Here is a 12,142-nt window from a genome sequence, read left to right as displayed (position 1 = left end):
TGTGTTCTTATCGAGATCGCGATTGTCTGAAATATTATTTATTTAGTTTTTCTTAAAGGTTCGTCTCATAGCGACAAAGAGGTGGACCCCAATACTCCGGAGAAGGTGCCGAGAACCCCTTCCGAAAGGAAAAGGAAAAGAAAAGCGGACGACAGTAGCGGTGCGCCAGGGAAGGGCGTACGGAACGCTACCTCGGATAAGAAAATTAATGATTACTTTAAACATTCTGGAAATAGTCCTATTAGGCACGGGGGGGCGAAGAGTCCGTCGCCCCAACAAACTCCTTATCCAATGGTAAGGAAAACCCATCCGACATTATTCAATCGTTTCACGTTTCCTAATGATGACAAAACTCACCTTTATATGAATTATGCTTAATGATTATTTTTCGAGCATGCACTACCAACTGATTATGATCATAAGTTTTTTTTTCCACCGAACTCACTTTAAATGTTTTGTTATTCAGTTGTGTTGTTACAGTTTCCTCCATCACCTCAACAGGTGGGTCTGCCATCACCGCAGGTCAATACGGTTCCTTACGATTTTTATAAACAACCGCCTCGGTTGCCTCAAACTGCGATGGTTAACAAACAAGTACAGGTATGTTCGTTTATCACCTTGACTATTTTTTGCGACCTCTGATAAATAAAAATTCTTTGTTTAAAAAATCCCCATAAAAGGAGAAATTTATAGTCCACCATGACCAATCAACATCACACTTTTACTAATAGCAATTTTTCTCCAGTCGCAACTCGTTATCAACCCATAAACTGTCCTTTTTATGTCCGCATAGTAGATACTGTTTGCGCTAAAAATGTAATACCGTCTGGTTTTTGCAAAGTTCCCCATTCATTACCATTGTATAAGTGAAAACTGTTTTTTCGTTTGATAACCCAGCAAAATCGCTGTTAGAAAGTACATTGTTTAGCGAGGGGTCAACCCGTATTACACTCACCAACCGAATCCTGATCACATCTAAAAATAATTGCTACTCGTATTTATTTGCTGTTCGATTGTTGAAGTTCACACAGAACATGGGTGTCGTTGTGTCAGGTTCTGTTATGCTTTGTTGAAGTGTGCGAAGTACGAATTTGTTTCAGAATTAATTCGAATTGTAGCGTTATTCCCTTGATTATGCCACATCAAAAACGCTAATTACACCTAGCTCTTAATTTTATATTGTGTTTAATGAATAATAAATCGAACTCTATTCTGACTGCAGAAACTCACAGTCCATTTAGCAATGCTCGAATCTGATTAATTCACATACATAAATGTCAGATTGAATATTCATTTCGAACACTTGGAGTGGCTCTAGTGACGTCACTTTAGCAAAAAAGACAAGGTATTGTTTTTGCAGAAACGCTTTTGCAATCGTTGCATCTCTTAACGACATCTTCAAGGTTCTGACACCTCCGGTAATTTCAGCGAATTGCAAAATTTCGGCTTTGTTTTGGCCTGACACACGCACCAAGCGCGATTTCATCTTCAAACTCAAATAAAACAAAGATTATCGCAGATTTACTATGTATTTTTCCAACCTTGCAAAAACAGATTGTTTTTCGACCTTGCAAACGGTCCATTCAGTCTATGCGAATAAGACAGTTACAAATATGAACATTGACGCCACGTCTAAAATTATTTTTTCACCCAACCATGATGAAAAATCTTCACCGTTGTATGATATAATGATTATACAAACATGCACTACCAACTGAAGTTTTCACGAGACGATAAATTGTAGTGGTGGTTAGTTCTAGACAATGAGATTGTTTTTCTTTTGCAGACTGAATTAACGTGTCACAGGATACAGGAGTTCGAGACGCAAGCGTCCTCCGATCTCGAAGTGCGTAATAACAAAATCGAAGAACTGAATCGGCAAAACGAAGAATACCGACACCAAATATCAACCCAGCAAAAGACGACGGACCAACATAAACAGCAAATCAACAAATGCATCGAAGTAGTGAAGAAGCTGCTCAAGGAGAAGAGTTCGATAGAGAAGAAAGAGGCGCGGCAGAAATGCATGCAGAACAGGCTAAGGCTAGGGCAGTTCGTGACGCAAAGGGTGGGAGCGACCTTCCAAGAGAACTGGACTGACGGACACGCGTTCCAAGAGCTGGCGAGGTAAGTGTTGCCAGAGCTTCGAGTCGAACCCGGCCCCCATTGACCCGATACAACTGTGAGGGTGAATGTCGGTCGAGTGAGGCGAATTGCGGTCGTATTACTAGACTGTTTTTCTCGAGTAGGCGGCAGGAAGAAATAACGGCGGAGCGAGAAGAGATCGACAGGCAGAAAAAATTGTTGTTGAAGAAGAGGCCTTCAAACAACGAGAGCGGCAGGAAAAGGAACAACTCGAACGCGATGCACAACGGGACGGATTCGGGTTTCCTCAAGCCTGACGCCGTTCCGGGTTCCTTGACGCTGCAAGAGTATTACGAGGCCGACGAAATCCTGAAGCTGAGGCAGAACGCGCTGAAGAAGGAGGACTCCGACCTTCAACTAGAGATGGAGAAGCTCGAGAGGGAACGTAATCTTCACATTAGGGAGTTGAAACGCATACACAACGAGGATCAGTCTAGGTTTAACAACCATCCAGTGCTCAACGATAGATATTTGTTGTTAATGTTGTTGGGTAAGGGTGGGTTTAGTGAAGTGCATAAGGCTTTTGACCTTAAAGAACAGAGATATGTGGCCTGTAAAGTTCACCAACTCAATAAAGACTGGAAAGAAGATAAGAAAGCCAACTATATCAAGTGAGTGGTAAAAATCAGTTTGATTCTTTACGACTTTTTCACGGGGTGGTGGATGACACTAACGAGATGCGTTTTGTTGTAGGCACGCGTTAAGGGAGTACAATATCCATAAGGCTTTAGATCATCCTCGTGTAGTAAAATTGTATGATGTTTTTGAAATAGATGCAAATTCCTTCTGTACAGTTCTAGAATATTGTGATGGACATGATCTTGATTTTTATTTAAAGCAGGTGAGCTTCTTTTGGCGCCAGAAACGCCGTTTTTATGCCCGTTTTCCCCCAAATACTGTCAATGCTAAATTTAAACACATTATGTTATTCCTGTTGTACGGCATTAAAGTTGGAATGTATAAAAAGTGGTCTGAAGTAGAAACATACATTGTTTGCTACATTGCACAAAATTTTAAAAATGTTATGAAAACATTTTTTGTGGTTTAATTTTTTAAACACCAGTCTCTAGGACTGTTTGATTTGTTCCTTAATTTTATTGTAAGCATTATATCATCTTTATAAAAAAAAAATTAGTTTCAATTGAAATGGTAAATATCTCGAAAGTTTCTGTATAATTAAAAGATCCGTTTAAACAGTATGTCGATGATGTCATTTAACAACGGCAACGTAGATAATTAAAAAATGCATTCAGATGTTATTGCCAATTAATTTCGCGTTACTGTCATTAAACAAAAATTTTATTAGTTGAGTTGTGCGCATAGTAAGAAAACATGAAAGAAATGAAATATACACTACCTTCTTACAATGATGAATTAACGATTGTCAGTATTCCGAGAACCTATGTTTTGTACCCACATAAAATTTTATTACAACTATTATTAAAAAAAAAAGGAAGCCAAGGCCACAACTATAATGTAAACAACATAAACTAAAAACAATAACTGAATATAATAAACGACTTCTCTTGCTTTAGGAATAGTGATTATGCGCACTAAAGTTTAATGTGGGTGCAAGCAGATCACAACACAGTGATGATTCCCTTTTGCCTGACTCTCCATGACGGCAAATGTGTTTCAAGACGGGACTGAGTCGAACCACGTCGCGTCGATTTGTCCCAGTTATCTTCCCGTGGTGCATAATGACGTATCTGTTTTCAGCATAAGACAATACCGGAGAGAGAAGCAAGATCTATAATAATGCAGGTTGTGTCAGCTTTAAAGTACCTGAATGAGATTAAGCCACCCGTGATTCATTACGACCTCAAACCCGGTAATATTTTGCTCACGGAAGGAAATGTCTGTGGCGAGATCAAGATCACCGATTTCGGGTTGAGTAAAGTAATGGATGAGGAGAACTACAACCCGGACCACGGTATGGACCTCACGTCGCAAGGAGCGGGTACCTATTGGTGAGGTTTTGTTTTTTGGAGTGGCTGGAGGTTACTGAGGGTGGTTTGATTCAGGTACCTTCCTCCCGAGTGTTTCGTAGTGGGAAAAAATCCTCCGAAGATATCGTCGAAGGTTGATGTGTGGAGCGTAGGTGTGATTTTTTATCAGTGTTTATACGGGAAGAAACCGTTCGGACACAACCAATCTCAAGCCACTATTTTAGAAGAAAATACGATCTTGAAGGCGACAGAAGTGCAGTTTGCGAATAAACCGGCGGTGACAAATGAGGCCAAGGTAGGTTTTTTGTGGTGATTTACAAACAAGTAGTTGAATTATTTATTTAAAATGGGTATGATTAGCACAGAAATTAGTAGTTGTTTGTTGCTGTTTAAAGTCGGATTTTTATTGGCTGCGTAAGAATGTCTTTTGGAATTGTTTTGTTTATTTGTCTTACTTATGGCGAAGTTCAATTGTCTGCGAACTTGTTTCTGGTTTGTGTATTATTTAAAAATTTGGAAGTGATTCAAAAATAAATTAAACCAATGTAATATTTTGATACGCACGCCTATAAAAAAAACGCCACGTGGAAATTCCTTTGCCATAAAAATTTGGTCTTGAATTTGCAGACCGTAAATTTTTATATTATAATTAGTAATTAAACTTTTAAACTTCAATAAAAAACCTCCTAGATTCCGTGTTATTTTCACTCTGCGTGACTAGATCTAAAGTGGATAAACTATAAAATAGAATACAAATTTTCATTTTTAAAATTTCACCGGTATTGGCGCATTCGGTCGTTAATGTTGGCAATACTGTTCGCTAATTGAGTATTAGTCGAATCTATATTACAAAGCACCGTTTAATTAATAGACGGAATGAGATTTAACCCTAATTTTGAACTACTATAAAGTTAAAAAAGTTGGTGATAAATTTTAATGGTTTGAAACAGCTGACTGGATGCGCGCTCAACCAACAAAGAACGTCATTTATTGATTTATGAATACGTTGACAAAAACATCCAGAAAATGGAAGTATAACTTCATTCTGTAAACAAAATTTACATTGTAACAATTTAAGTTAAAAGAAAAAACAATCTTCTTGAGTAGTAATGTATGCACATATTTTATTAGTAAACACTTCATTTAATTAAACAAAGATTAAATTCGTATGAACCTGAAAAACTGTGTAATTATTTTACAATATTGCCGAGAGCAACATTAAAAATGTGTGTTTATGTGTGTAGGCAGCAATATGAACTACTTGTTATTTGTGGTTAATTATGCTCATAGTTTTAATTGAATACGTAATATTATAATTAACCTTGATGTGCCACAAAATGGCTGCTCAATCTAATTATATTTAACGAAAAGTATTAAAAATAAATTTTTCCTCAAATTTAAAGTGCTAATATGTAGTTGCAGTGTTTATTCTTGATGTCAGAATGTATGTTTTGAGAAGTTAATAATCTAAAATTATTTTTTCTTGATATAAATGATGGTTTCATTCAAAAATTTTTAATGATGGAATGAAACGACCTTTCAACAAATTTGTAAACATCGTCACGTCTCGTCATCGTTTCTAATAAGGAAATTAATTTTAAATATGTATGTTACATGTTTTATTTCGTGTGGTATGCATGCAATCTACAACACGTCATCATAATTCTATTCAAATGTGAAATACATGTTTTTTTAATTTTTTACTTGCGTATACATATTTAAAAAATTACATAGAAAAATTATGAAACTATTTTTACTTCTTTGAAAATATTTAAAATTGTAACCGATTAATAAAAACATCTGTATGGTTTTCCCCTTTAAAAAGGACGAAGCAGGTAGTAGTTACGTAAAACATATATATTTTTTTTAATATATATAAAAATAATATACATATTTAACAACTAATATCTTGTGTTTCTTTTATTTGATACAACCCCTGTTATTTTTTTTAAAGATAAACATACAGTTGTTTGAGCAAACTTGTATCATTTTAAAAGATCACTTATATGAATACATGACACGAGTATCAGTTTTTCAAGCTACTAGATTGTCATCAATAAATATGAATTTTTCGTTTATTTTATTGAATAACTTTTTCAGTATGAGTATTAGTTGCTTTTAATTTTTTACAAAAAATCAATCTTTCCATTTATGACAAAAAAATACCTGGTGTTCCATTAAAAAAAAAAGTTGACATCTTCCGGTTCTGCCGGAAGTGATAATAAAAATGTGAGGTTGCCATCACATAGATCTTTTAAAACGATACAAATTTACTAAGAAACTACAGGTGTATCTTTAATAAAAAAGTTACAGGGGTTGTATCAAATAAAAGAAACGCCCTGTATATTTTTGAAGATGGTAATATTGGGTGTCGGAAAACGTAACCAGTAGTCATTAATGGTTGTACATTATTATTAATAAAACAAGCTGTTATTTTTCATTAATGAATAAACCAAAAAAAAACATTTAATAAGACATTTATAAATTATAAACAAAAATAAAACCAACAAAAGAAAAACCTATTAAAGCATAACCAACTAAACACTGGAGAAGATGTTCAAAATTTCTACCTTGTGCATATATGTAAGCTCGTGATGTTTCCAAATTTTGATCATTTTTTAATAAAAATTAGTCATCAGTACTTGCTAAGATAAAACTGATTTTAGCAAATGACATACCCTGGAAGAAAAGAGAGGGTGGGTGGGCGGGGCTAGTAGCTGCTAAGATAAGACCAATTGAGGCTAATGAGTAGAGCGGAAAATATGCAGCAAAATTTTGAGAAATATTGTCATATAATATGCATGAAATTTATGCAAATCTGTAGTAACTTTATTAATATATAGAGATATGCAGTTGCCTATGCTCCAAAAATAAAAAAAAAACTTTAATAACCGAACAAATTACAAAAACAGGTTTCTCGAGCTTACGTTTTATTACAAAGTATACATAAATAACATTTTTAAAGATAGTATTTTTATACTAAAAAATAAATATCAACAAAGCAAATTAAAAAATAGTAGTAATCGACTATTTTTAATTACTATTTTGGTAACAATTTATTTTTAGATACTTTTCGAAATATTCTATCAATAAGTTTTGCCGGTGATCCTAAAATATGTATTTGTATTTGTATAAATGCTTCCAATGCAAACACACGATGAAAAATAAGATAACGTCGCTTCGACCACCATAAAACATACTATTAATACACTTAAATAACGGACATAAATATTGGGAATGAACCCTGTTTCGAAAGGTAATTAGAGACCGAATTTACCTGAAGGACGGCTAAACACCCAGTGGTCGACTATCATAAAACCCAAATCTTTCGTGGTTATTTGAAGTTCAGGAGAATATTTACAACATGATTCATGAAATTTCGTCTTTCTAGATAAGTGCCGATAGAATGACAAAAAAATTTAAAATTAGCGCAAAAATTGATAAAAATGCAAAATATGCATCACGTTACGTGAAATACGCAGCAGCGGGCAAATTTATGCAAATATGCATTTTTTTAATAGCTATATTCATTTCTAACTAGCATAAATCGTGCACATATTAAATATCAAGACTTATACACAAAAAATTACGGATATGCAAATTTCATAAAATCCGCTCTCTACTAATCAAATACCCTGTAATAAAAGAGAGGGTGGGTAGGCGGAGCTAGTACCTGCTAAGACTAGGCTGATTTTGGCAAATGACATAGCCTCTAAGAAAAGAGAGGGTGGGTGGGCGGGGCTAGTACCTGCTAAGATAAGACTGATTTTGGCAAATGACATATTCTCTCAGGAAAGAGAGGGTGGGTGGGCGGGGCTAGTATCTGCTACGATAAGACTGATTTTAGCAAATGACGTATCCTCTAAGAAATTTCATTAAATTATTATAAGACAAGACAGTAGAGGCTTCAAAGCACTTTTAAATTCTTCTCCAAACAGGAATACCTAGAACCTCAACATTGTTTAAAATTTTTCAAAAAAAAAAACAGTCCTACAATTAATTCAAAAACAGGTTGGGTCAGAATTTCGAAAAATAGAACACCAAAGTCCCCCAAAATTCATTTACATAATTTTGAAAAACAATCTCCATGGGCTCCTAAAATATTACACCATGGATACGTAACAGTTTTCCGAGTTAAAAAAAAACATTGCGGCACTTGAGACTTTCAAATTCGTAAAAAATAAAACACTAAAAGCTCCAAAATTTTTTTCAATCCACAAAATACCAGATTCCTTTAAATTTATTCGAAAATAAAACACCTAAAATTAACTGTGAACATTTTAAACGTTGGGTTTTGAAAACTTCGACAATTTTTGATACGTCAAACATTTTTAACTGTTACTCGATTTTTCCTGATTTGTACCTTCGCTTTACATCAGACAAACGTCAAATGGAATTTTATCAAATTATTACAAAAACAGCACAACCATATCTTTGTACGTTCTAACTGAAATGGTAATTAATGGTCATGGGCGACAGAAATATTAATAAAAAGTCTTATTACTAGTTATTGTGAGAATTAATTTTAAAATCATAACTCCACCAAAATATCAGAAGGATTTTTTTTTACTAAATTTCCCAGACTTACCAGTTGATTGTTAAGAGCGTAGCGGAGAGTTAATCCGCCGTTTTCCAGACACCCGGTATAATAAAAAAATACATTTGTCGGGGTTTCGTATTGACACAATTTTTGGATTAAGAATAAATTATTTTTAACTGTCTGGAGTGACTTTTAGCATGTTTACAAATACATATTTATCATTAATTAACATATTTTTAAAATTAAAATATATTCCATAGAAGAACAAAAAATAATGAAATAATCGTTCCGATTACACCCAACTTTATTTAAAATAATTGTTAATGAGGGTAAAAAATTAACGTAAAAAAACCATTCTTCCAACAATAAAGACTGAAATATGAGTGTATGTTGAAAAATAAACAAATTCAACTACATATTAACTGCCTGCATATTATTCAGTGTAATAATTAGTAAAACCTAAAACGGCGCAAAATATAGCACATTGCCATGAATGTTTGGTGAACATTTTTATTTCTCATAACATCAGAAATTATTTTCTTTAAAGCTGAATTAATTAATTAAGAAGTCCACTTGAAATCAATAAGAATTAATCATTAATTTGTTTTCCATTTCATAAGCCTGATTTGAAAGCTGGTTGAAGTTTACAACGTTAGGTTGAATTTTTAAATTATGTTCCTATATTTAAAAAAAAATTGAAACTAATCAATGAATATGATATTTCAGAGTTTTATTAGAAGCTGCCTGGCATACCGGAAAGAAGACCGTATTGACGTTTTATCACTAGCCAAACACGAATATTTGCAGCCCCCCATGCCTAAGCATTCGCGAGTAGCATCGAGTCAGCAGCAGCAGCAGCAACAACAGCAGCAACAGCAGCAACAACAAGCGGGCTCGTTTTCTACGGGACTATTTGGGGCAATGAACGCTTCCTCTTCATCTTAGTGCAGTGCTGTGTTTATTTAAGTTATTTAATTCATATGTCTAAAATACTACTCATAAAAACGTACATTAGTTAATAATTACTGACGATAGTAGTGGGACGCTCAGATCAAGATTGAACTAGTTGCGTGGTGAAAATGTTGTTAAAATTCAAGTGCGAATGTCGAAAAGACGCCCAGTGTGTGCGATCCAAGGACTCTTTCAACTTCTTTCTCTTGTTGCTTACGCTTCCCCTCGAGGGTTTTTGTTATAAAGGTTGGATCGAACTAGAATCTTAGTGTACTAAAGCAACACTGTTATTTGTATCTCGCTCTCTGGCTATTTTCCTCCTATGTATGGATTAAACGCAATATATACATATATGTGTACATTTGGTTAAATATCTACCTTTATAATGAGAACCAAAGTCTCAGTCCAATTCAGTACAGAAAGAAGAACAATAGTCTGTATCTGTTTCCTTTAAGCTGTATACATATAGAACATTATTAAGTTATTACTTTTTTTTTTTTTTTTGAAGTGACCTTGCTTTGTACCATAGTGTGTATTTGGTTCGCTGCGTCCTGTTCCCTCTTCATTAAATAGTGTATCATACGCAAAGGCTCATGTTTGTATCCCCACATGACGCGAAAATGGCCGCTTATTAAATAAATTCGTATTTAATAAGCTCATTTTTTCCCAGCAGCTTTTTGAGACATTTTTGTTTTCACAGACTCGTTCTAAACTTCTAAAATTTACATCATTTAGGGCGTAATATTAGTATTAAATGCGATTAAAGTCAATAACCTCAATATTATACGCGATATACAGTGTGCGGCACTAACAACGTGTACGAGTTATATTTAACCGCCATTTTATTGTTTATTTCGTGGTTAAATGGTGCCGTTTTTTCGAAATCACTTCAGTCAGTTGTTGTTCGGTCGGAAAGTGGTTTCGAAAAACACGAGAGTCGAGATTCTTAGAAACGAGGTGGTAGACAGCAGTAGCCGTAATTGTATCAAAATTGTGAACAAATTTAGTTGAGTAAAGTAACCATAAATTAGGATCTTATTGGACCTGTTTAAAAAACAGCGGCAGCACTTCCACCTGACGCAGAAAGTCAGTAGCGGTTAATTGAACACCTACTGACAGGCAGCTTGACGTCTGTAGCATGTGCCACACTGTATAAATCTAGTTACATGTTACCCGCCAATAGGGTGTATATATTTGAAAGCTTGTTACTTTATATAGTGGGGTTATTGTGAATTTTCCATGAAAATGTCTCAAATATTCGATCTGAACAGTTGTTTAAAAGTGTACCAAGTGATGTGGAAATGTACGGACCTAGTTTGTACAGTGCACAGTGTACATTGCAGAGATGCTGAATAAATTAGGGTTGTGTGTAAAGGTCGTCGTACATTCTTCGTCATCTTTGTTTTGTAAATATTTTGAAGCTGCAATATAAGAAGTGAATGCCAAACATGTCCGATATAAGTAAAACTCGCAAATAATTAAAAATACATGTTACTTATTTATACTGTGCTGTTTGTGTGGGTGGTGCGCCACAGACATTGTGATAAGAAATTAACTAAGAAGTCATGTCTTAGTAGCAAAAAAAAAAAACGCAAAATGTATCGTTACTTTATTGTTTATGTACTTGTATCTATACTTTTATTTTATACAACGTTCACAGTTTTTTTTTTCTTTGGTATATCTACCGTTGTAAATACAGTGTGTATGAATTACACAGTAAAAGTTTTCAAAACCAAGTTAATTTATTTCCTCTTCGATTTTATTATAAAATATAACTTTACTAAATTTAATGCATATTTTTTTAACCCTGTATTACGAGAACGAAAGCAGTCAACAGGTTTCTTGCTTGTTGTAATGACTGAAATTCACTATAAAAAAATTACGAAGTGTTAGAACTTTAGAAAAAAAAATTGAAAAACTACTTTCCGTTCTCAGTTGTGTCGCTGTTTTTCACTAAATATGCTTTTTTAATTTTTTTAAAAACACTTAAATTACATTTTGTTTAACCAAGCGCTAAAGGAGAACATTTTATTAACAAATTTAATTTTTTTTATTAATATACGGCGTTTTTAACGTATTCAGGGTCTTTTTACGAAATTTGGCATTCAAAATCGTATTTTTCTGTATGTTTCTCTGCGTCTTGTAAAAAATACAACCTGTATGTGCACCAATGACACACAAGACCATGGTAGAAGGAGACATGGTATAGGCATCCGATGTACCAATTTAAAAATGGTCTGCGCATCCATTTGTGACGTTAGGTGGCATCAACGACCTTGTGACTCTTGTGAGCTTCGCTAGGGAAGTCTAGGGAATTTCAGCTTGAGTTGTCATTGCTCTGTCCAATACGTCAATTAGTTGTCGGATAACGAATTGTATTTTAAATTTCGCGCTAATTTCACCCCACTTGACGTCACACCCGATGCGTATGCCTATACCATGTCTCCTTCTACCATGCACAAGACGTCCAGGTATTGTAATTTTTGCTTAATTTTGACAGTAAAATTTAAATATTAATTTTATTATCAATTACAGTGAAAAAGCGTGTCGATTTTGT

General features: G+C 34.3%; 1 protein-coding gene across 10 annotated transcripts in view; it reads left to right on the top strand.

Moving 5' to 3' along the window:
• LOC135141486 (serine/threonine-protein kinase tousled-like 2) overlaps positions 1–11,321 on the top strand; it is a 72,195-nt gene extending 60,874 nt beyond the window's left edge. For all 10 annotated transcript variants that reach the window (XM_064072623.1, XM_064072677.1, XM_064072641.1 and 7 more), the window contains 8 exons: positions 59–294; positions 481–600; positions 1,787–2,127; positions 2,250–2,756; positions 2,839–2,986; positions 3,865–4,115; positions 4,170–4,389; positions 9,361–11,321. In XM_064072623.1, the coding sequence (XP_063928693.1) occupies positions 59–294; positions 481–600; positions 1,787–2,127; positions 2,250–2,756; positions 2,839–2,986; positions 3,865–4,115; positions 4,170–4,389; positions 9,361–9,579 (2,042 nt within the window). In that variant the 3' untranslated portion in view covers positions 9,580–11,321. The remainder of the gene's footprint in view (positions 1–58; positions 295–480; positions 601–1,786; positions 2,128–2,249; positions 2,757–2,838; positions 2,987–3,864; positions 4,116–4,169; positions 4,390–9,360) is intronic.
• The last annotated feature ends 821 nt before the right edge of the window (positions 11,322–12,142 follow it).

Source organism: Zophobas morio, unplaced genomic scaffold (assembly GCF_036711695.1).
Source record: "Zophobas morio isolate AGI-343-1 ecotype UQ-CSIRO unplaced genomic scaffold, CSIRO_AGI_Zmor_V1 ptg000004l, whole genome shotgun sequence".
Classification (NCBI taxonomy): domain Eukaryota; kingdom Metazoa; phylum Arthropoda; class Insecta; order Coleoptera; family Tenebrionidae; genus Zophobas; species Zophobas morio.
Note: the sequence above shows the minus strand (reverse complement) of the source record. Positions and strands in the feature narration are given on the sequence as shown.